Source organism: Myxocyprinus asiaticus, chromosome 41 (assembly GCF_019703515.2).
Source record: "Myxocyprinus asiaticus isolate MX2 ecotype Aquarium Trade chromosome 41, UBuf_Myxa_2, whole genome shotgun sequence".
In the NCBI taxonomy this organism is placed as follows: Eukaryota; Metazoa; Chordata; class Actinopteri; order Cypriniformes; family Catostomidae; genus Myxocyprinus; species Myxocyprinus asiaticus.
This window is the reverse complement of record NC_059384.1, coordinates 21,589,487-21,616,132: the sequence shown is the minus strand read 5'-3', so window position 1 is coordinate 21,616,132 and position 26,646 is coordinate 21,589,487. Positions and strand designations below refer to the sequence as shown.

The following is a 26,646-nucleotide window of genomic DNA, read 5'->3' as shown; positions in this document are numbered from 1 at the left end:
CTGTACATTTGGAAGATGCTTTTTATCCAGAGTGACTAACAGTGCAATCAAGGTATTCTTTATCAATCAAACCCATGAAATTGGTGTTGCTATACCATGCTCTGCCAGTTGAGCTACAGGAACACAAATATTAGAAAAGGCTACATCCACTTTTTTGTCAGTATTCATGTATTTAGAATTCATTTTGACCCATTCATCCAATTTAATGTGAAAAGATCAATTATGTCATTGTGCATATTATGATCTATGCTGACAATCATAGATCTTAATTCTGTCTTTTTTGTATTAATTTTTTTAGATTAGTGTATTAATTATGCAAATATTTTCACTGGTAGGACTAGATCGAATTGACTTCCAATGTTATTGTCTCCTTGTATGATGAATCACTGTTGTATTATTCCTTACTTGTAAGCTGCATTGGATAAAAGTTTCTGATAATTGAATAAATGTTATGTAACGTTGGTGTCTAGGAGTGGAAGAGGAAGAGAGGAGATGAAGGAATGAAATCTTTAAATCATTTAATTATAATCGCTGGAGTGGAACAAACACTGGAGTGGAACAAACACTGGAGTGGAACAAACACTGGAATGGAACAAACACTGGAGTGGAACAAACGCTAAACATTACAAACTAACAACACAAATTAACACTTCATAAACTCAATGCACTACTTCAATAACTCATGATGGAGACAGACTTTGACATTACCCTCCCTTTAAAGGGCGACTCCTAGCGCCCGAAAACGGATGATGAGGGTAGGATGATGCAGAAGATGAGGGAACCAAGGAGGATGATCAGGAGGCCTAGGGGGCGGCTTCAGGACTGGGAATGGGTCCAGAGGCCTGGGGGGCGGCTTCAGGGCTGGGAATGGATCCGGGGGCCTGGGGGCGGCTTCAAGGCAGGGACTTGGTCAAGAGGCCTGGGAGGCAGCCACAGGGCAGGGACTGGGTCAGGGGGCCTGGGTGGCAGCCACAGGGTAAGGATTGGGTCAGGAGGCCTGGGAGGCGGCCACAGGGCAAGGACTGTGTCATGAGGCCTGGGAGGCAGCCACAGGGCAAGGACTGGGTCAGGAGGCAGAACCGCTGGAGGAGGAGACTCTGGGGAAGTGGGTGTAGCCACGGAAGACTCTGAGGGTGGAGCCAAGGGAGGCGGAGCTGAGGAAGGAGGAGCCGTGGGAGGCTCGAGGGGCGGTGCCATGGAAGGCGGAGCCGTGGAAGACTCTGGGGGTAGAGCCGTGGAAGGTGGAGCCAAGGAGGTGGAGCCGTGGAAGGTGGAGGAGCCGTGGAAAGCGGAGCCGTGGGAGACTCGAGGGATAGAGCCATGGAATGCGGAGTTATGAGAGGATCGAGGGAAAAGTCTGTGGAAGGCTCGGGGCTGAGAGCCATGGAAGAGAGTACAGGCAGAGATTGGGAATGACCTCCATGGTCGTGAACATGGGCAGAGACAGGGGAACGACCTCTATGGTCGTGAGCATGGGCAGAGACTGGGGAACGACCTCCGTGGTCGTGAGCATGGGCAGAGACTGGGGAACGATCTCTGTGGTCATGAGCATAGGCAGAGACTGGGGAACGACCTCCGTGGTCGTGAGCATTGGCAGAGACTGGGGAACGACCTCCGTGGTCGTGAGCATAGGCAGAGACTGGGGAATGACCTCCGTGGTCGTGAGCATAGGCAGAGACAGGGGAGAAGTTGTTCTTTTCCTTCTCCTCCCTCCGGCCAGCAGGGAGCATGGTTACGGGGACGGTCGAGGCTACAGGCACTGGCTCTGGGACGGTCGAGGCTAAAGGCACTGGCTCTGGGACAGTCGAGGCTACAGGCACTGGCTCTGGGACGGTCGAGGCTACAGGCACTGGCTCGTTAACCGTGGCAGGCATGGGCACTGGCTCATTAACTGTGGCAGGCATGGGCACTGGCTCATTAACCGTGGCAGGCATGGGCACAGGTTTTGGCCTGGGGTTCCCTCCATAATTCACAGCATATGGGGGAAATGCAGCCTCCGTGGTCGCTACCGCTGACTGCTCCAAGAATAATACTGTTGACTCCATGCTCAGTAATGTGCACATCGAGGTGAGGCTTTGTAGGAGAGGAGGATAAGCGGGATCGCTGGAGTAGAGGAAGACGTTAGGAGGAACAGGTAAATATATCCGTTTTTTTGTTTTGGGTCAGTCCTTCTGTAACGTTGGTGTCTAGGAGTGGAAGAGGAAGAGAGGAGATGCAGGAGTGGAATTTTTAAATCCTTTAATTATAATCACTGGAGTGGAACAAATGCTAAACATTACAAACTAGCTACACAACTTAACACTTCATAAACTCAACGCAATACTTCAATAACTCAACGTAACACTTCAAAATAAGAGTCCTTGAAGAACATGATGGAGACAGACTGTGACATGTAAATACAAATTTAGTTTTCTCCTTTTATATTCCTGTTCCTTGAGTCATTTTAAGATATTATATATTTTAATTTGACATTGAATATATTTCAATAAGCAGTTTCTAAATAACTTTCAGTTCCTTCAGTTTCCAATTAGCTTGGCAAAGATTTGATTGATTGCTCTGTAGTTAGCTAATACTCTCTTTACTGTGCCATTTCTATAAGTTGTTCATCTATAATTAAGAGGTAACACTTTAAAATAAGAATCCATTTGTTAACATTAGTTAACAACATTAGCCTAGTTAACATGAACTAACAATGAACAATAATTTTACAGCATTTATTAATCTTGGTTAATGTTAATTTCAACAGATAGTAATACATTTCTAAAATCAAAAGTTGTGTTAGTTAACATTAGTTAATGCACTATGAACTAACATGAACTAACAATGAACAACTGCATTTTTATTAACTAACATTAACAAAGATGAATGAATGCTATAAAAAATATATATTGTTCATTTTTAGTTCATGATACCTAATGCTTTAGCTAATGTTAACAAATGGAACCTCATTGTAAAGTGTTACAAATTAAGTTTTGATCCAACCTCAGTGGTATGTCTATTCTTCGATACTTTTATGCAAGTAAATATGAATATGTGTGCAGAATATGTTACTGCACACTTCTAAACTTTTACATGTAACTTCAGTCTGCAGTGAATTCAAGGATCAGACACTAAGCAAAGAGGCAGAATATGAAATGTTAGATATGTTAAAGCATGAGCAGGTCTGATACTAAATCCAATGTTACACTTACCATGAAGGTCACTGCAGGTACTGTATAAAGAATGACATTCTTTCTGTAAGGAGTGCAGGGATAATTGTAACACATATTGGTTTTTGATCATTTATTCCAAAAGATATTATACTAAAGCTTTGAAATATTATCTGAAACATCATAGACATGTCAGCAGTTATTACCCATGTCAATTAAATATATTAATTTATTGGGTCAGATGCAATTAAACTAGTAGTACAAAAAGGACAATGTTACACATTAATGACACCTATGCTGTATACTTGTAATGATGGTACTGTATGTAATAAGTAAAGCTTTAAAAAAAAAAAAAAAAAAAAAAAAAACTCTGCAATTCTATAGTTCTATTTGATTTTATATATTTTATGTGTACATACTAAAAACACATCCTGAAACACCAGACACTTACATTATCAAGCAGAGGTTTTATTCATGACATCAGATTACATTTAATCAGCGCAAGCAAGACATATTTCCTTGAACTTTACATTGAGGTTGTATTTGTAAACATTAGTTAACTACATTAGATACCATGAATTAATAATGAACAATACTTTTGCAGCACTTATTAATCTTGGCTAATGTTAATTACAGCATAACTACATTTAATAAATACGAATATGTTAATATTAGTAAATGCAATATGAACTAACACAAACTAACACTGAACAATTGTATTTTTATATATTAACATTAACCTACATTAATAAATGCTGTAAAAATATATTATTCATTGTTAGTTCATGGCACCTGATGCATTAACCGATGTTGATAAATCACTTATTGTAAAGTGTTACCCATATGTGAATAAATTTTAAACCCCAAAAATACTTTTTTAAACACATAATAGCATAATTAGAATACGACAGCAGTTAACTCTCAACACACTTTAATATGAGCTGCCATGACAAATGTATGCTCTGTGCATTCTTTCCATGCCAATTTCAGCAGAATATGCACTGAGCCCATATTGCCACTGGTCTAGAGGCAGTTTTATATGATCATGCTACCAAATCAGACCAGATAAGAACACAAAATCATATACAACTCTGAAAGGAAAAATAATGGTTTAAAATGATGCATGATTTGATTGATTGTAAATAAAATTATGATCCTAAAACTAATCATTGCATAACACTTTTTACTTATTATTCACTCAAAACAGGTATTTAAAAAAAAAAAAAAAAAAAAATCTATTTTAAGTCAGTCGTTATTAAAACTTTCTGATGTTTTGGGAAGAAAAAGAAACAGAAGTTTGCACTGAATGTGCACAATATGGCTAGTGCATTGTGTATTAATTTATTAACAATATTACATTTATCCTTGCTCTCCCCTGTACATATTAATAGCAAAACAATCCAGCCTCTCTGTAGATGTTTTGTGCCTTTGTGTCATGTTGAAACCAAGCTAGCAAAAAGGTTTCCATAAAGTACTCCCTGCTCTCTTGAGATACACTAGACATGAAGCTGGTAATGCCGAGTCATTTAAACAGTAGCTGCTTAGAGTTTCTGAGCATGCAAGGGAGATTGTCCATGACAATCTCTGCATAAGGGGAAATATCATGTTTGCTTGTCGTTTAGAAAGAATTAGGCTACATTAGATGCTGTCTTCTTGGTCCATTACATGATTTTTACACAAATTCATTTATTACTTTAAGATAGCCAAATTAGGCAGAAGCCAACATGGAAAGGATGTTTCACATGCCCTTATCGTCGAAAACCATGAAAAAAAAATGACACATGGTAAGAAAATACACATAGACTACATAAAATATGGGTTAACTTGAGATCATGTTGTGCTAACCATTTTTTTTAAATTTGTTTAGTGCAGTGAATTATTGGCTGCCGAGAGCATGAAACAGCAGAATTTAATCATGCAATTTTCATATTTAGCCTATGTAATGTGAATATTTGTATATATTGTTGGGCCTTGTTGTTAAATTTGGGTCCTGAAGCAAAACAACTGATTTAGAAAATTCTAATAGGCCAGACTAGTGCCTGTTGTTTGGAGTGTAATAAAAAGGAAATTATACCTTTTTATGGTGTCCATTACGATTTTGTTTACTTTGTGATGTCACATGGTAAGAATACTAGTGTAGAGTAATTAAACTGTCTGAGGAAATTACTGAAATATGACCAAAGCAAACAGTCATTGATGATTTTGCACATGCAGTGGACAGGTGTTTCCACAAAACTGAAAAACAGATAATGAATACAAACCAGCTAAGGTAACAGCCTCTGAAATATAGAATATAGAAGTCTCTACACCTTAACATATCATAATGGTTGTGCATAAGTAACTAATATGCTGTTTATTATAACAATCATAATAGCTCATTTGAAATGATAAAGAAGGGACAAACATTTGGATGGACATGAAGTGGAACGGATGGATATGGCAAAATATGTTTGTCCTTATCTGACATGGTTCAAAATACAAGCATGATGAGTATGCCTCTGTGTTTAGCTTTCTCTTTTGTGTTTATAAATAATCATAAAGTAGGAACAGCTGCCTAAAACGCACTTGCCCAAACCTCATAAATATTTCTCTCTACTTGAGAGTATTTCATGGACTATTGATTTAATGAAAGCTTTAGATACCTTTTGCTGAGAGCAAGATCCTTGTGTTGATTATTTTGTTTCCCTTTGCTCACCCATTGGAAAGAAAAATTCCAAATGAGATCTCTTTAACATCTCAGTTGTTTCTCCTAGACAGAAATGAGGTTAAATGAAGATCAAATACAGACCTTTGCTTAAAGATACAGTATTGTGCAAAAGTTTTTGGCACTGAAGATGTTTCACAAAAACATTTGTCTTAAGATGGTTATTTATGTCTTCAGCTTTAGTGTGTCAATAGGAAATACACATTTTAGACTCCCAAACATTACTTTTGCAAATAGAAAAGATTAGAATAGAAGAACAGGGCGCTCTGCAAGAGATGGCATTGCCGCCACAGAGCCCCCCCACTGAACATCGAGTCAGTCTGAGATTACATAAAGAGACAGAAGCAATTGAGACAGCCTCACATCATTTACTCACCCTCATGCCATCACAGATGTGTATGACTTCCTTTCTTCTGCTGAACACAAACAAAGATTTTTAGAAGAATATCTCAGCTCTGTAGGTCCATACAATGCAAGTGAATGGTGATCAGGCCTTTGAAGCTCCAAAAGTCAAAATAAAAGTAATCCGTTCAACTCCAGTGGTTTAATCAATGTCTTCTGAAGTGATTCAGTTGGTTTTGGGTGAGAACACACCAAAATATAACTCCCTTTTCACTGTACATTTTGCCATTGCAGTCTCTAGACACAATCATGATTTCAAACTCGATTACACTTCCTAACGCTTGACACATGTGCAGAGTGCTAGATGGCGCTGTAGGAAGCATAATCGAGCTTGAAATCATGATTGTGAATGAGACTGCTGTCAAGATTTATAGTGAAAAAGGAATTACATTTTGGTCTGTTCTCATCCCAAACCAGTTGGATTGCTTCAGAAGACCACTGGAGTCAAAAGGATTATGTTTATGCTGACTATATCTGCTTTTTGGAGCTTCAAAGGCCTGGTCACCATTCATTTGCATTGTATGGACCTACAGAGCTGAGATATTCTTCTAAAAATCTTTGTTTGAGTTCTGCAGAGGAAAGAAAGTCATACACATCTTGGATGGCATGAGAGAGTAAGTGAATTTTAATTTTGGGGTGAAATAACCCTTTAAGTCTTGTTATTCCCAGATGTTTCTCTTAAGAAAAAGACTCCTGAAATCTTGAATGAGAGATATCAACAGTGTCTCAAACTGTGTGTGTTCAGATTGAACAAGATACCAACATCTGCAATCAATAGCCAGAGATTTCTAACATTTCTCATTAAACTCAAATTATCTGTGCTATGCTATCTACATTCATTTATATTAATTTATATACTTTTGCTGGATATCAGCAATTGTCTAATTTGTTTCTAGGGCAAACTTATCAATACAGATTTCCCAACGTGATTTGATTCTGATTCGCAATCTCTTTATTTGATTCGATTCGATACATTTTGATTTGATTTTGATTTGTTTCCATTTTGCTTACATTTGCAAGAAAATGCTCTCTCAGCTAATGCTGTACAGGCAACCTTCTAACTCTGTATATTGTGAAAAGATGAATATAAAAAAATAACAACAGGGCCTAAACTATGCAGTTCAGTTGATACTTATTAAAAATATATAATAATCAACACAACAAAAACTGAAGTAAACTTTAAAGTAAAAGTAAAATATCAATCTTGAATCAAGTTTGGAATTGTTTAGATGAAGATTGTGATTAATAAGAAAATCGATATTTTACCCAGCCTTATTTGTGTCTATATTATACCTCCTGGTAAGGCATTTCAGTAGAAACATCTGAGACAAAGTTGATACTTAAATTAAATGTAACTGAGATCTCCATTAAGTCTCCTGAGCTATGAAAAAAAATTAAAAAAAAACTCTGATCAATAAAATTTGCCTCTGTGCAGAGTTAACATTCATGAGTTTTTCATGTATTAAAGAATTTATGAATTTTGAAATATATGAAATTTAAGTGTTAAGATCGTTTCAAATAAAAAGTAAACAAGCATGTTACATCAACAGTGAGAGTAGAGTGGTTCTTGATATCCCCAGTAATACAGCATAATCCCTAGTTAATGATGCATTTTATCAAATAATCCTTCTTGATAAACAGTAGGCCTACTTTTAATTCCAGCTTTCCCGTTCCCAAATGAATATTGCATAATCCCATGATCAGCTTCCTGGGGAGTCAAGACGAGTCCAGCTTGATTTGATCTTGTAGTGAAGCACTACTTTGTGATAAAATATCAAGGGGATTTACCTTGGAGACAGATTGGAGTGAGCATTATCAGATCATGCTTAATAATGTTAAAGTTGCTTGGGACAAACAGTGGACAATTTGAAGAGAAGTCCAAAAAATATGATTAATAATGATGGTAGCTCTTTTAAAGTGATTTTGACAATGCCAAAATAAAAAATAAAAAAAGTTTGACAGTGTTAACAGGTTTTCTTTCTTTCTTTCTTTCTTTTAAGCTATTGATAATAAAAGATAAATTAATGGGTTTGTGATACATTTGTAAAGTATTTATGTAACAATCAAGAACAATATAACAATTGATATTTTTTTTATTGTATTTTTTTTTTTAGTTTGTGTAGTTAAACACACAATTTTTATTTTTTATTATTTTTTATTTCAGGCTTTCAAAAACCAATATCATGGGTTTAATTTCCAGGGAACAGACACACACTAAACACACTATGAATCTCTTTGTATAAAATCATCTGCTATATGGTATGAAAATAAGAAGCATTTGGTCATGTGGCAAATATTACAGTTGTATAACTTTACTGTTTGACTAATGCAAAGGTTTAACTAAAGGCAAAACTTAACTTACAGTGAAAGAAACCTAGAGCATCAAATAAGTGTTTGTTTTTTTTTTTCATTTCTGGGAAGCAATATAACATTTGAAACCACAGTCCATTGTCCAGAGGAAATACTTTGCATTAACTCTTACCATAAGCATTTTAAGAACTAAAGACTCAGGTCAAATTAGCATGGCCTTTAATGATTGCATCAGAGGAAATTACCTCAGAGTAAGAGCCACTGTAACTGGATCCTCTTCAACCAACCCAGTATATAACTCACCTCTTATTAGAGAGAGAGAGAGAGAGAGAGAGAGAGAGAGAGAGAGAGAGAGAGAGAGATAGAAAGACCACATTGCACAACTGAATGCAGACACATCAGCTAGGTATGTAATGTTTTTTTCTCTTTATGGCATTGACAACACACAAACATTTTAAGCAATAGTTTGTGTTCATTGTAAAAGGCATGACTGTCTGGTTTATGATTAACAAGCTTTCAGTTACAATTATGAATTATGCTTTACAATAAAGTACAAAATCAATGTATGTTTTGGTATGGATTTTTTGAAAAATATTTCTCAAGTGATATGATTTTAGTTGGCTCATGCAGCATCTCATTTAACAATAATTTTTAATAAGCACAATGTCACTATTGACATTTTTTATTCAGTTTTGAGTTTCATTGGCAAGTTTATGATAATTTATTGATTGCTGAGGCCAGAGTTGTGACTTGTGAGACAGTGTTAATAGAATGGCATGGCTTGTATGCTTAATGAAATCTAATTAAAGACTGATTTTGACTAATTAAAGATTACATTATAGATAATGGGTGAATTCGGTAGAACTACAATTTGTATTTTCTGCCCTATCATATGTTCCAAATTGTTAGAAGACTATACAAATTATTTGATGATGACAACAAAAACAAAAGAAAAAAATTTGCATCTCTTCACACCTGTGTAGTGGGCCATATTCCAAGAGCAGACAGCTGCGCTTACAGCAGTCTGTGTGTATCTCAATTTGCACTACTATTTTCTCGCTGCTTGGCAACCAATGTTAGTGCTTCATCTTGAAAATAAAAAGACTTCCTGTAACCTCTATGTCTGCAGCAAATTACACAGACAGAAATCCATCAATTAGTGGAACTTATATGATTTGATGCATTTTACACAAAAATCTGATTTTCTAAAACAAGCAAAGTTCTCAAAAAACATATTTTCCAGAAATAGTCTCATACAAAAGATGCACACTGCACTTCCTTAATCAAAATGTAAAAGAGCAGCTCTTTAGAACATGGATCATAGTATGTTCAGTAATTAAAAAGAATAGTCCACCCCCCAAAAGTAAAATTAATTAAATTATGTCATCATTTACTCACGCTTATGCTGTTCCAAACCTGTATGACATTCTTTCTCCCTTGGAATACAAAAGAAGATGTAAGGCTGCATGTTAGTCATTGCATTTTTTTCTATCTCCATAGAATGAAAGTGAATGGTGACTGAGGCTGTCATTCTGCCCAACATCTCCTATTGTATTCCATGGAAGAAAGTCAAATGGGTTTGGAACAACATGAGGGTGAGTATATGATGACAAGACATTCATTTTTAAGTAGACTAGACAAGGTATTGTTTGATGTATTTGAATATTTGCATATTGTTCCTGTTTTCTGTATCTGTTCACCCCACATATAGGCTGTACTAAATAAGTATTGTGGTTATGTAGGGTAAAGTATGACAACAAACTTATTTTTCCAGTGAATTGTTCATATTCTGTGTGTGCAACTTTGGACAAAGTTGTCAATTTTATCCATTAAAGCAGGACAATATGGATATTCAATTCAACCTCAGATTCAACCTTGTGAGCATAATCTGTGTTCCATGCTAAAAAATCTGAAAAAAAGGACAAAAGTAAGAATAAATATCGACTCCACTTAAATACCACTTCAAAAAGTGATTCAGCCTTCAATAAAGAAACCAGCTGTCATTATAAGTAGACAGTTTAATGCATATTAAGTGTGCCAGGTGGCCTGAACACCTCAGACAATGTGCCACTTGGTTATTATTTTTGAATAGACTCCTATTTTTTCTGTGAGATATCTGTGAGAGCCTCTTTTAAAGCATCACACAGTCAGTGATGCTTTAGAGTCAGCTGAATGGTACAACACTATTCCAAAGCAAATGTCAAAATTTCTACATCCGTTACAATGGCTTTATGGTTGCAATGTTTTACCTATGCCAGACTCTAAGAACTCACATGGCAAGCTATTGCTATCTTTGTCACCTCATGGTGAGGTTATTGTGCACTCTGACCAATCACATGCTCTTAGTTTAACCTTGAGCCTCACCACACAAAAGCAGCTGCAAAAGGAAAACACAATGAACACGACCAAGCATACATCCGAGGATATGAATATAATTGATTAAAAGGATGGTTCAGCCAAAAATGAAAATTATGTCATAATTTATTCACCTTTATGTCTTTCCAAACCCGTATGACTTTTTTCTTCTGTTAAACACAACAGTTTACTTTTGAAGGATATCTTAGCAACTGTTTCCCATATAATGAAAGTGAATGAGGGCCTAGGCTGCAAAACTCCAAAATGACACCATAAAAACACCATAAAGCAAAAAACACCATAGAGTTATCATAAAAATGGTCCATATGACTTGTGGGTACAGTGCGTTGTATTGCAACCTGTTGAAGTAATATAATAGCTTAGTAACAGACCAAAATGTAACCAAAAAAAGCCTCAGTCCCCCTTCCTTTCAAATGTATTTACAGAATATCCTCACCAAGCTCTCCAAATGCAGTTTGGAAAGGAGTTTGTGAGGCACAACAACTTCTACAAATGTGTGATAAATGAGGAGGAGTCAGGCCTGGATTCTGCAGATGTGTTTGAGGTGCGTGTAGATTTGTTTAGTTTATTCTCTGTTGTGTCTCCAACATATGGGTTTCAGAGGATGTGGGGAGAACAAGAGGAGGAAGGGTGATGTGGGGGAAGCACAAACATTTACAGAAGACGGTGCCATCAGCGTGTGTGTGTGTGTGTGTGTGTGTGTGTGTGTGTATCCAGTACAATATATAGCTCAATTGAGTCTGAATTTTATAACATTGTGCTTTCCTTGGCATCATGCTTTCATAACTGCTCCAATGCCAGTTGGCTTTCAAAGGGAATGCTTCAGCCATCAACCGTCTCAGACAGAAAAGTCAAGAACACCTACGCTCCAGGGATGAGAATGGAGCAAGCCCATTGCATTATGCTTCAGCCGGTGGAAACCTGGACATAATTAGACTCATCGTCTCTATTGTGGGCCCTGAAGGTAATGCTCACTCCTTGACACAGTTTTAAAGGTGAAGTGTATCATTTCTGTGCCACTAGCATCAACAAATGGAATTAATAAAGCAATTACTGTTTTCAAAAAGGTTTCCCAAACATTCCACCCCAGCTCCCATTGGTCAAATAACAGATCAAACTCATGCCATTAGTTGAGACAATGTTGCTATATCAGTCTGGTGTGCATTTCCCAAACAACTACGAAACTTACTGCTTTACCACCATAGTACGATGCATCCTTGGAGAAATTAACTAGGTAGTCACGACTGTTTCCCGAAACCATAGAAACTATGCCGCACATCCACCGTTCAAACCACGTTGGTTCAACAATGTGGAGCTGTCATAAATGACGTTAAACTGGGGGTTGAGTAAAAACTTCTGCGGGTATTAAATCATAATAGCTAATTTACACGTACTCCAGAAAGCTGTTTAATGTGTGAAAGCTGCTGAAGACACGAAATCTGTGTGCAATATGCAAATTTGACAGATAAATTGTGCTGCAATAGTGGGGTTTCCCTTTACATCAGATTCCCCTGATGCATTTGAGCACATACGCACATGCGCACTATTCAAAAACATATAAGAACTTCACTTATGTGTGGACACATAAGCCGTGTTCTCCGACAAAAGCCATGTGTGTTAAATAGCTTTCTCTTAATAGTCTTTAATCCCTTAAACGGCTGCATTCGCTTTTACATGAAGTTTCAGAACACTGCTTTCTGCAAAACCCCAGAATAAGCAGTTTTCTTAAGTGCATATAAATATGGTCAAAGTCATGACAGAATGAAAGATATACAGTGTATGGAATAGAATATATAGAAGCCTCAGCAAAGTGAAATGTCTAACAAGGAACTAAGCTTCTAACCACAGCTGTAGAGCTGTAGTTCCAACCACACAACTTTGCGATGCAGTTTGCAAATGTTCATTGGAACTACGGTTTCGGTAGACACAAAATGCTGAACTACTGTATGTTGGTAATGATGGAACTTGCGACCAAAGTTGGCTAATGATGCTTTTGGGAAACGCACCCCTGGCCGGGATGCTTAAACAAACAAAGAAACGTTTTGATAGCGTCAGACCCACAATGTTGACATTGTTCAGGAAAACCAACCGGCAAATGGTGTACTTCTAGTTGTCTACACATTAAGCTGGGATAAGAGAACATATTTTATCATTGAAGAAAAAATGACACACTACAACTTTAAAGGAGACCTATTATGCTCCTTTTTACAAGATGTAATATAAGTCTCTGGAGACCCCAGAATGTGTCTGTGAAGTTTCAGCTCAAAATACCCCACGGATCATTTATTATACCATGTTGTGCCTCTTTTTGAGTGGAATCAAAAACACGCTGTTTTCGTGTGTGTCTCTTTAAATGCAAATGAGCTGCTGCTCCCCGCCCCCTTTCCGGAAGAGGGAAAAGATGGCGGACTGTGTGTAAATCGCTCGGGGGAGGATCTATGATAATAGGGTGGAGTCCGTCACCAGTCGTGGGCGCGACCTGATCTAAAGTGACGTCACTTTAGAGCAGATTCGAAAACCAGTCATTTTGAGACACTGTTTTTGATTTATAGAAATATAAGAAAGAGGAGTGGGTGGACTTTTAACATTGTAGGGTGGTTGTGTACACACACACTGCCGTCTCACATTTATGTTCAAACACCATGTAAAAGTGAATTTTGCATAATAGGTCCCCTTTAAAGTAAACTTTAGTAAAAATATAACTAACAGTTTTTGTGTATGTACAGCATTAGTCTAGTAAATGTATGTATAGCATTAGTCTAGTAAAATATTGGTCTAAGAATCAAGGGTTGCAATCCAGTATATTTTTTATTTAAAAAGTTGCATTGTAAATGTATTAGATCTGTTGTGAAGGCCTTGTCCTTAGAATGTTTCTTTACCTCACCCCACTTGCTATTCAGATCACATCAGGCCAATGTCTCATTATGTTCTAATGATCATAAAACAATCACATAATCTCCTAGGGGATCACACACTTACGTCAACAGACGGCTTATTGTGAACACAGACCTCCAATAAATCACTGACAAAACACAGCTACTGGTTAACTCACTACAATGGAAAAATACAAAATGATATTCAGATTTTTCTTTCTCAAACTTTTCTTGACTGTTTACTAGAGTGGAACAGTCAGTGTTTAGGTTAACACCCAAAATTGTAGAAAGAGACTGTAAAAGAGCAACATGATAAAATATTGGGTGAAATATGATTAATCTGATATTAATCTGGCTAATCTGCCATTCAGAGGAGAGGTAAGAGATATGGAGGTGAAGCCACTAAACAGTTGCGCCACTTAGTGGGTGTTTTTAAGTGCCACACAATTGTGCAAATTAGTGTAAAACAATACCCTAGCGTTTATTTACGAAGAACATACAATACATTTATGCAGACGCAAAGCAGATGCACTGAAATAGGCCAAAAACATACTTGGAAATATGCATACTTACTTGGTTGAATATACCTAACATGCGTTTTTGTGGCGGTAACAAACCTCAGTACTCAAGGGGGCAATAGAGTTACACCGACAAAAGTCTGTGCCATTAAACTGGATGTGTTTTTAATCAGGTAAGTAGCTATAAATACAGTATATTTACTTTATTTGCTCAGCAATATTCTCTTCAAACTGATTCTTCACCATGACAGTAGTTGACTTGACAGTTTACCCTAATGCCCGCTATAGTGCCCCTTGCAGCAACGTTGACACTGAAACACAAACTTGCGTTGTGTTACACTATTAACTGCGGTCTGACAAATGCATTTTGGAATGCAACCACGCACAAAATTGAGTTTGCGCATGTGTTAATTGCATAATTGCATAGAGGATGATTTGGCCTACACTGTAAAACCTAATGCTTAAAATAATTAATTGTGTTACAATTTAGCATGCTAGTATTCACTGTACTAGCTTATTCTAGCCATAACTAGCTAGGTTTCCCCTACTTGAAGTATTTAAATTGAGATTGATTTTAAATTTTAAATTCAGACACAGAGTTAAATTCAAAGTTAAGTGTCATCAAAATGTATGAGTTAGCTTACTCAACATTTCAAGTTAAGAACAATTAACATGCATGTGTAGTACAAAATTAAAATCTGAAAATTCCATTAACTTAAACTTGGGAGTTCATTAAATTAAAACATTTTGATGTAACTGATTGCCTCAAATTTAGTAACTTCTGCTAATCTATTAGGGTTTACACTAGATTACAGCCACCTCAAGATACGATAAATATTGCTATACACATATCACGATATGATATATTCAGGGTTGGTGAGTAACAAAATACAAGTAACGGGAATACGTATTAAAAATACAAAATATAAATAACTGTATTCCACTACATTTTTAAATCATTGGTATTTAGAATACAGTTACATTCAAAAAGTATTTTGATTACTGAAGAGATTACTTTGCATTTTATTGTCATTTGTTTCATTTAATATTTAGTCCTTTCAGATGGAAAACATTTATACATATAAATGATGTGATCCAAAGTGCATTTGAGCAGCGGTGAAACACTTTCTTATGATGTGTTACATTCATACGAGCAGACAGAGAAGTAAGTTTGAAGTAAGTTTGGAGCAGAAGAAATGTCAGCTTTACGCTAAGCTAAAATGCTATATCTAGCCATTTTACATGCACGTTACCAGGCACGATCATATTTTTTTATCAAGAAAATTCACGTTGGATCATAATTTCTTTTTTCTAGTAAGACCTTTTATATTTGGGCAAAAATCGTTTCTTGATAATAATTTTTGTATTGTTTTCCTGTAAAAATATCTAAAAATCCTTAAAACAAGATCAATTTGATTTATCTTGTTTTAGAAACAACACTGCATAAGATATTTAGGTTTTTCAGAGAATGTATTTTTAACACATGTATTTTGTCTTGCTGTACTGGCAGAGTTTTTATAGTCAAAACAAGTGAAAAAATCTACCAGTGCTGAAGAAGTAATCCAAAGTATTTAGAATACGTTACTGACCTTGAGTAATCTAACGAAATACATTACAAATTACATTTTACAGCATGTATTCTCTAATCTGTAGTAGAATACATTCAAAAGTAACCCTCCCAACCCTGGATATATTGCAATACATCATGATATCATGGTTTGATTTCGCTTTTTATTTCTATTATTATATTGCATATATACAGTATATTGTTACATGTTTGTTATTTACATGCCTAATTTTTTTACAAGTATTTACTTAGATATGTAAACAAATGCTAAAATGGTACTGCCTCTTTAAGAACTGTGGCAGGGATTTAGTAGTGTAGACAGTAGTGTTTTAGTTAGAGCCTGACCAATATGGGATTTTTGAGACCGATACCGGTACCGATTTTAGAGAGGGAAAATTCACCGATTACCAATATGGTGGCCGATATAGCAAATTTTTGAACTGGAATGAAAACAGACCTTTTTGCACTGATATGACTATGCAAAGGTACTCAGAAGGCTGCTTTCTTAAATATTTTTATCAAAGAATATTTGACATTATTATTATACATTGTCAACAAATTCTAGAAATGAACACTGAGAAAATAAAGAATAAATACAATACAATAAATAGCTTAATAAACACCAGTACTGGATGTTTAGCATAAGTCAATTGCTGACCATTCAAATAAAGAATAAATAAAAATAAATAAAAATAAAATAAATAGTTAAATAAACATCAGTACTGTTTAGTATCAGTCAAATGCTGACCATTAAAATAAAGAATAAATGAAAATAAAATAAATAGCTAAATAAACATCAGTATTACTGTTCAGTATCAGTCAAATGCTGACCATTAAAATAAAGAATAAATAAAAATAAAATAAATGGTTAAATAAACATCAGTTCCCTATCTGTCACTCACTCGACGTTGGTGTCAATGTAGTGACACTAGGGGTCACTCTTGGGAGCCCGAGACACCTCTGGTCTTTGATAAAAGGCCAATGAAAATTGGCGAGTGTTATTTGCATGCCACGGGAATAAAAGGAGCTGGTATGCAACCACTCATTCGGATTTTCTCTTCGGAGCCGAACGGTCATGCTCACTGAGCTGAATAGCACTGTTCATTCACCTCTGCTGGATCTGACGGCGCATTTCAGCAGCTTCTCCCTCTTCTGCACTGGTGCACTGCAGAGAACGCCCCTGGGTGCTTCAGCAGAAAAAATAGAGAGTATATTTTCTGAAAGAGCGTTTTTCCCCTCTAAAAGAGTATATTTCTCTAAAAGAGCGCACACACGGAACGTCTTTTTAAAGACGCGTCTTTCTAAAGATGCCTTTCCGATCGTGTGTTATTCCTGGTTGCGGTCGTTTTCTCTCAACTTTGGATGGTCATGATCGCTGTCTTTCGTGTCTGGGCGCGACCCACACGGAGGCAGCGTTTATGAATGGCTCATGTTCTCACTGCGAGAACATGACCATGGCAACGTTGCGGTCGCGGCTTGCTTTTGTAAGATCAATTGGGCTTCCGGATGAGTTCGCCGGCTCGTCGCACGGCGAGTCTGGCTACTTGTTCGGGGCCCGCGAAGATGATGAGCTCTCGAGCACAGCATCGGAGAGCGGGCTTGTCCAGTCGGACGCAGAAGCCTCAGTTGGGCTTCCCCCTTCGGGGACGGTCGCCCAGTCACAGGCCGATGCCGAAATGACGGACATGCTTTCCCGGGCGGCCGCGAGTGTCGGGCTAGAGTGGAACCCTCCACTCTCCCCTGAACCCTTGCGGCTTGATGATTGGTTTCAGGGCTCGTGGCGCCGCTCAAAACAGCCGTGCCCCGCTCCAGTGCCATTCTTCCCGGAGTTGCATGATGAGCTGACGAAGTCGTGGGAGGCACCTTTTACTGCCCGGCCCCGACTCCGCAGTTACCCCGCTCTCACTACCCTCGATGGCGGAGCGGCCAGGGTCTATATGGCGATTCCACCGGTGGATAAGGCGCTCACGGTGCACTTATGCCCACAGAGCGCCGCCACCTGGCGTGGACGCCCTAAGCACCCTTCCAAGCCCTGTAGGCTCATGTCGTCCCTGACGGCTAAGGCCTACAGCGCTGCTGGACAAGCCGCCTCTGCCCTGCACGCCATGGCTCTCCTGCAGGTCCACCAAGCCAAGGCACAGAAAGAACTGCACGAGGGTAGTTCCGCCCCAGATTTGATGCAGGAACTGTGCTCGGCGACCGACCTCACCCTCCGGGTGATGAAGGTCATGGCGCGGTCTCTTGGGTGGACGATGGCCACACTAGTGGTCCAGGAGCGCCACCTGTGGCTCAACCTTGTCGAGATGGGCGAGGCCGACAAGACACGGTTCCTTGCTGCCCCCATTTCCCAGGCGGGCCTATTCGGTGACACCATTGAGGACTTTGCCCAGCAGTTCTCGACGGTAAAGCAGCAGATGGAAGCAATCTGGCACATCCTGCCCCGGCGCGGCTCAAGATCCCACACCCCGTCTGCTCGTCACCAAGGGCGTCCCCCTGCGGTGACTGCACCGGCTCTGCCGCAGCCCGCCCCTCCGGCCCGGCCCCGGCGTGGAGCCCACCGCAGGAAGCCGACGCCACCCGTCTCACAGCCGGCGCCGAAGAACCCACGGAGGTCCTCGAAGCGCCCCTGAGACGGGCAACCCAGGGACGAGGGAACCCACTCACGTGGAGCTGGTAGAAAGACCGAGGACAGGCCTCTTCCTCCCCCGTCTCAGGCTGTTCCGGGGGTGGTCACAAGGAGCCAGGTAAGTGCTTCGATGTCCCTAGACTCAGCACGGCCATGACGTGCTGTGGCACCTTGCGCTCCACCCCGCCGCGAGGCCCCACCTGCCGGTACGTCTGACAACGTTGTCCCCTTGGTCCCCCTCTAGCAGAATTTGGATGCATGGTTTGCGCTTTCCAAATCATCGCGGTGGCTGGTCTGGACCGTCTGACTCGGCTATGAGATTCAGTTCGCCAGGCGTCTGCTCAGGGTCAGCGGTATTCACTTCACCTTGGTCAAGGGCAAAAATGCTGTCACCCTGCGTGCGGAGATCGCTACCCTCCTACGGAAGGGTGCGATAGAACCTGTCCCTCCAGCCGAGATAAAGAAAGGGTTTTACAGCCCCTACTTCATCGTACCTAAAAAAGGCGGTGGGTTGCGGCCAATCTTGGACCTGCAAGTACTGAACCGGGCTTTACACAGACTCCCGTTGAAGATGCTGATGCAAAGACGCATTCTAGCGAGCGTCCGGTATCAAGATTGGTTCGCGGCGGTAGACCTGAAGGATGCGTACTTTCACGTTTCGATCCTTCCTCGACACAGACCCTTCCTGCAGTTTGCGTTCGAGGGTCAGGCGTATCAGAACAAAGTCCTCCCTTTCGGCCTGTCCCTGTCTCCTTGCATCTTTACGAAGTTCGCAGAGGCTGCCCTTGCCCCGTTAAGGGAGGTAGGCATTCGCATTCTCAACTCTCGATGACTGGTTAATCTTAGCTCACTCTCGAGATGTGTTATGCGCACACAGGGACCTGGTGCTCTCACACCTCAGCCGACTAGGGCTTCGGGTCAGCTGGGAAAAGAGCAAGCTCCTCCCGGTTCAAAGCATCTCTTTTCTCGGTTTGGAGTTGGACTCAGTCTCCTTGATGGCGTGCCTTACGAACGAGCACGCCCAGTCGGTGCTGGCCTGTTTGAAGGTGTTCAAACAGAAAACAGCGGTTCCACTGAAACTTTTTCAGAGGCTCCTGGGGCATATGGCATCCTTGGCGGTGGCCACCCCGCTCGGGTTGATGCATATGAGGCCACTTCAGCACTGGCTCCAGACTCGAGTCTCGAGACGGGCATGGTGCCACGGGACACACTGCGTGGCCATTATGTTGGTCTGTCACCGTCTTTTCAGCCCTTGGACCGACCTCTCGTTTCTACGAGCAGGTGTTCCCCTAGAACTGGTCTCCAGGTGCGTCGTGGTCATGACAGACGCCTCCAAAATGAGCTGGGGCACTGTTTGCAATGGGCACGCAGCCGCCGGCCTCTGGACGGGTCCACGACTGCATTGGCACATCAACTGCCTCGAGTTACTGGCAATTCTGATCGCCCTGCGGAGGTTCCGGCCGTTGATCCAGGGCAAGCACATGCTAGTTTGGATGGACAGCATGGCAGCGGTAGCATATGTCAACCGCCAAGGCGGTCTGTGCTCTCGCTGTATGTCACAACTCGCCCGCCGTCTCCTCCTCCAGAGTCGGCAGCACCTCAAGTCACTGCGAGCCACTCACATCCCAGGCAACCTCAACACTACAGCGGACACGCTGTCACGGCAGGTTTCCCACAGGGGAGAGTGAAGACTCCACCCTCAGGTAGTCCATCTGATTTGGAGTCGATTCGGTCGGGCACAGGTGGACCTGTTCGCCTCCCAAGAATCCTCCCACTGCCCGCTCTGGTACGCCCTCACCGAGGCTCCCCTCAGCATAGACACACTGGCCCCCTGGCATTCGCAAATATGCATTTCCCCCAGTAAGCCTGCTTGCACAGACAAGGTCAGGGAGGATGAGGAGCAGGTCGTCCTGGTAGCACCATACTGGCCCACCCAGACATGGTTCTCAGATCTCACACTCCTCGCGACAGCTCCCCCCTGGCGAATTCCCCTGAGGAAGGACCTTCTTTCTCAGGGACGGGGCACCCTCTGGCACCTGCGCCCAGACCTCTGGAATCTCCATGTCTAGTCCCTGGACGGGACGCAGAAGACCTAAGTGGCCTACCACCCGCGGTGGTAGACACGATCACTCAGGCTAGGGCCCCCTCTACGAGGCGCCTGTATGCCTTTAAGTGGCGTCTATTCGCTAAGTGGTGTTCTTCTCAACACGAAGACCCCCAGAGATGCGCAGTCGGATCAGTGCTTTCCTTCCTGCAGGAGAGGCTGGAAGGGAGGCTGTCCCCTTCCACCTTGAAGGACGTTGCTGCCATAGCAGCACACCACGACGCAGTTGACTGAAAGTCCTTAGGGAAGCACGACCTGATCATCAGGTTCCTAAGAGGCACCAGGAGGCTGAATCCCTCCAGACCGCGCCTTGTTCCCTCATGGGATCTCTCCATAGTTCTTCAGGGTCTACAGAGAGCCCCCTTTGAGCCTTTGCAGTCAGCCGAGCTTAAGGCACTCTCCTTGAAGACTGCCCTCCTGACTGCGCTCACTTCCATCAAGAGGGTAGGTGACCTGCAAGCGTTTTCTGTCAGTGAAACTATTCTCACGTGATCCTGAGACCCCGACCGGGCTATGTGCCCAAGGTTCCCATGACCCCTTTTAGGGACCAGGTGGTGAACCTGCAAGCGCTGCCCCAGGAGGAGGCAGACCCAGCCCTGTCGTTGCTGTGTCCGGTGCACGCTTTACACATCTATTTGGATCGCACGCAGAGCTTTAGAGTCTCTGAGCAGCTCTTTGTCTGCTTTGGTGCACAGCGGAAAGGAAGCACTGTCTCCAAGCAGAGGATCGCCCACTAACGCCATAACCATGGCATATCTCGCCCAAAACATGCCACCCCCGGTAGGGCTACGAGCCCATTCTACCCGTGGTGTAGTGGCTTCTTGGGCCCTGGCCAGAGGTGCCTCTCTAACAGACATTTGCAGAGCAGCGGGCTGGGCAACACCCAACACCTTTGCAAGGTTCTACAACCTCCGGGTGGAACCGGTTTCGTCCCAGGTAGTGGCATGCAACACAAGCGGATAAGCCCGGGATAGCCGGCCGGGTGTATCGCTTGCACATAGTGCCTTCCACCTCCTTTTGAGCTGAAGACGTGCGCTGTTATATTCCCAGTAGTGTTCAAAAAATTTGTTCGCTGGTTGACTTCCTCCGAGCCCTGTGGCAGTCGAGTTTTCGGAGAGACTTACTGCCGGCCCAGTACACGCGCTAACTAAGAGCCCTGTTCTGGGGTAGGTGCTCCGCTTGTTGTGGTTCCCTGTAAGGCTAAACCCCATTTGATCTATATCTTCCGCTAGTTCGTTTCCCTGCTGGCAAACTGTGTCTTCCTTGGGCAGAGCCCCTCTGCCCCAGTCTACATGTTTGTAGTAACTCCTGCCCCATTGGGCAGGATCTACCTTGAAGGCTCTCCACATGGTTGGAAAGACCATGAGACATATTTTTCCACTTAAATATCCCCCCCTCTCTTGGGGCGAGGTGTGGTCTCCGCGGTGTCCTCCCCTTGGGAGGGACAACCCCTGACTAGACCTGGCGGCCCAGTCGGATAATCCCCCTTCTTTTTTAGGGAGTGGAAAAAGAGAAGGGGAAAAGAGGCCATGACTGGGTTAAGCCTGTCACTATCTTTGGTTAGTCGACTTGTCTCCAAAAAGGGCCGTTCGACACTCAAAACTGTGTTGGGGGAGGTTACGTGTTGACCTGGTGTGCTGGCTATGAGGCACACAGCAAGTCTGCCCACCACACACCGCCAGTTCACGTAACACAGTTCAGCCTTGTGGCATTTTGTATAGGGACCCCTAGTGTCACTACATCGACACCAACGTCGAGTGAGTGACAGATAGGGAACATCATGGTTACTGGTGTAACCTCCGTTCCCTGATGGAGGGAACGAGACGTTGGTCCCTCCTGCCACAACTCTGAACTACCCGCTGAAATGGCCGGACCTTATATCGGCTCCTCAGTGTAAAACCTGAATGAGTGGTTGCATACCAGCTCCTTTTATACCCGTATGTCCGGGGGAGTGGCATGCAAATACCACTCGCCAATTTTCATTGGCCTTTTATCAAAGACCAGAGGTGTCTCGGGCTCCCAAGAGTGACCCCTAGTGTCACTACATCGACACCCACGTCTCGCTCCCTCCATCAGGGAACGGAGGTTACACCAGTAACCATGACGTATTACTGTTTAGTATCAGTCAAATGCTGACTATTTTAATACTGCCGAGTCAAGATAAACAGCGGCAGCATTATTACACCGTATTCTACTATACAAGTTCAGGGGAAACTTTCAACGGTGGAAAACAAGACTTCTAAAATTACATTTTGTAAATGCAATGACTGGAATTGTTTGGTTGAAGGGGGTACCAAACTCTGAATCCTGAACAAAACAGTTTGGTGAATACGTTTACACATTAGCTTCTACTTAGCTGACAACAATGAAAGTAGCAACGTGATTAGCTAGTTAGCTATAAGCTCGTTGTCACGGAGAGTAAAAGACGGACGTTGTTTATTTTACTTTCCAGCATTGTGTCTCACCAACTAGGTAATAACATAGCGTGAAATCAACACTCAACAGACACAATCCACCACCGCACTGTTGTCTGCCGATCTGAAAACGATGCTCTGATGTTTACCTTTCAATCTGTTACATTACTTACTGCACTGACAAACTACAGCTGGCTAACAACAAACAGACATAAGTGACATGGTTGTCAGGGACAGGGTTAACGTTATATTAGTAATATTGAAAAGGGAAAATGATGGGGTCATTGTTTATTAACTTTCCAGTATGTATTTCACAAACTAGTTAGCAACTTACCATGAATAAACACTGCTGAACTCCGCCCTGTCTGCAGAGCCACCGTCAGTTCAGAGTCAGCTCTGTAAACAATGGAGTCAGAGCACACACTGCTTGACAAACTACGCTATGACACCAATTCTAAAGCATTGATTTCTGCATTATATGTTCTGAAAAAAAGTTTTCATATTGGCGCATATCGGCAAACATATACGGCGATACCGATATATCGGTGAAAGGCTAATATCGGCCGATAATATCGAATGTTTTCTTTACAGCATCCATGCTATGTGTGATTATAATTAAATGTTTCTTTTGTTCTTTTTGATAAATAACTGACTGTAGAGAACAGAAAATATATTAAACAACAAATGGTTTGCTTGGATCTAGTTTTTGGACTCACATTACACAGAAAGAGTCAAATCTTTTACTCTTAGTACACAGTGAAAGGATCTCAGTGCTGAACTTTTATGCCACTACACCACTCAAACACTGGTGAGTGAAATCTAAATAAATACCAGCCAGTGGCTAATCACAGACATTTTTTGTAGCAAATGGGAAGTATTTATGCACATCTGAATGTTGGGGATTGCAGATAGAAAGAAAGAGCGATCTTGGCATTTTAAGGATCGACACTGGGATTGTACAAATAAAGATCAATGCTTTTGGATCCGGCCCTAGATCCAAACGCATGAGAGAGGTCTCGCATGTCCGTGAGAGAAACGGTGAATCCTGCAGGATCAGTTTGTCTCTTTCATACCTTATAGAAGCGTCTCTAACTGCACTGAAAATATCACGATATATCACGATACATGGATCAAAGTATCGATACAGGATCGTGAGAAAAAGTATTGCGATATATCGATATTTGATTGTATCGACAGCCCTAGTTTACAGTGTATTGTAAATTGTAGCTAAATTAAGTCATTGCCAATCTTTTTTATAACAAACACATCTCGTTTTATGTAAATTTTGCTTATGATACTTTAGACTGCACCTTATTCACAAAATTCATCACTATTTGCCTGCCACAAGTAAGCGGTAATTTTATAAAAACAAGAAATATTTGTTTACATTCTCTATTGATCCTGGCAGCAGTAATTCATCAAGCTATGCAGTTCCAGCAAAGTATGTCCGATCGCAGTTGTCTTCTGCATCCTTCACAACCTGACACTTAGAACCAATCTGCAAGATCAGAAGACTTTTTACTCATCAGGACACACACTGTATAAACACAGAATTCAATGTATCTTGTTTTGTAGAATTGAATGTACAGGATGAGCAGGGCAGAACTTCTCTGCACTGGGTTGTGGAGAAGAATCAAGTGCAGAGCTGTGCATTACTGCTGGAGCTAGGTGCCGACCCCAACATCCTCAACAGCGCCCTGATGGCCCCTCTGCATCTGGCTATCACAAATGGACACAACCATCTAGTAGAGGTCAGTTCACAGCGGTTGTAATCATGGCATGCATGCAAAGCTTTTCTCACTTTCACACTTTCAGTGAGCTGTAGAGTGAATTGTTGAAGCAATATACTGTATGTTGCCTCTATGATCTATAACGTGACTCAGAAAAAACTGAGCTTCAGTGTAGTCTGTTAGTAAACTTATTTTTCTGTTAAATGGCTATTCTTATTTGGCACATACAATATTGCAATGAATTGAATGCATCAAAGCTTAATTTAATAGTTCACACAAAAATGACAATTATGGTTAGGGTTAAGGATAATAAAAAAACATATATATATATATATATATATATATATATATATATATATATATATATATATATGTTTTTTTTTTTTTTTTTTTTTTTTTTTTTTTTTACCTATTTTTGATAATAATGCTGTTTCAGGGTGCAAAAAGGATATTGATGTCCTACTTCCCTAAATCACAGCATGCCTGTATCAAATAGGCCTGTATAATAGCATATGGACAACTCAGTTTGAACCTTAAGAGTGTCCTCTATCTAGAATCTGTTCCTTGTCAGGGAAGAATGCTGGCGAAGTTAAATTGATTACAAAGCCTTGCGGACACTGTCCTCATCCTGACAAGATAGTGATGATCATTTGTTTGTGTCTGGCACAGCTCCTTCTGTCCTGTGTCAAAACAGATGCCAATCTGGAGGGGGATCTGGGAAACACCCCCGCGATGCTGGCTTGCACCAACAATAACTACCAAGCTCTCCACATTCTTGTGAGTAGTTACAGGGCAATGCAAATCAAGTGTTGACATGCATTCTCCCATATCGTGGGATAAAAGTGATTCTTCCCTTTCTTACAGTTCAAACACGGTGCCGTAATGTGTCATCAGAACAAACTTGGCCACTACGCCATCCATACTGCTGCTTTTGCAGGTGCCATGGAGGCTATGGAACAGGTTTTGAAAATTGGTAATTAAATTGAATATTTATGTTCAAAATGTACTGGGCCCTGAGCAACTTTTGTATGGGTGGGCCCCCTTTTGTTGGGTTTATGAGGAGACAGGTTTGTGCGACACAACTACATTTCCCATTATTCTCTGTGACAATACAAGACTGATCAAATACATCATCAATTACATCCCAAATGTGCATCTTTTGCCATTCAGTTGTTTTGCAGTAGAGCTAAAACGTCCTGTTTTTCAGTAAGTTAAAAACATCAAAAGAAATATTAAAATTGTCCAATGCGTCAGTTCTTTTTTGGTTACACTTACATTAAGGTTCCATTTGTTAACATTAGTTAACAACATTACTTAACATGAACTAACAATGAACAATACTTTTACAGCATTTATAAAGTTAATTTCAACAAACACTAATTAATTATTAAAATCAAAAGTTGTGTTTGTTAACATTAGTTAATGCACTATGAACCAACATGTCATGAACTTACAATGAACAATTGTATTTTTATTAACAAAGATTAATAAATGCTGCAATCAATATATTGTTAATTGTTTGTTCATGATACCTAATGCATTAACTAATGTTAACGAATGTAACCTTATTGTAAAGTGTTACCATTTTTTCCCCCAGACAAAAATAATATCGTAATTGTGACTTCCAAGCTTGTAAGTGCAAACTTCCCAGGAGGACTAGCGTTGGAGCCTCAGCTAATGAGCTGATAAGTTGAATCTGGTGTGTTATAAAGGGAGACATACAAAATGTGCACCATTGCTGTGGAAGACCTTTAGTGAATCCACTCATCAAAGTGCCCATCACAGCCCCCCAACCCTCCCACGATGATGGCCCTATTTTCCACCAATTCACCATGACGCACCCTCTCAACTCATTCACGATGTTGTTTAGACA

General features: G+C 40.9%; 1 protein-coding gene across 1 annotated transcript in view; it reads left to right on the top strand.

Moving 5' to 3' along the window:
• The first annotated feature begins 8,911 nt into the window (after positions 1–8,911).
• The window catches only part of LOC127432138 (transient receptor potential cation channel subfamily A member 1-like), a 47,609-nt gene continuing 29,874 nt past the window's right edge, over positions 8,912–26,646 (top strand). The window contains exons 1-7 of the mRNA XM_051682975.1: positions 8,912–8,971; positions 10,066–10,160; positions 11,367–11,485; positions 11,743–11,905; positions 24,619–24,794; positions 25,443–25,550; positions 25,638–25,746. Coding sequence (XP_051538935.1) covers positions 10,124–10,160; positions 11,367–11,485; positions 11,743–11,905; positions 24,619–24,794; positions 25,443–25,550; positions 25,638–25,746 — 712 coding nt within the window. The 5' untranslated portion in view covers positions 8,912–8,971; positions 10,066–10,123. The remainder of the gene's footprint in view (positions 8,972–10,065; positions 10,161–11,366; positions 11,486–11,742; positions 11,906–24,618; positions 24,795–25,442; positions 25,551–25,637; positions 25,747–26,646) is intronic.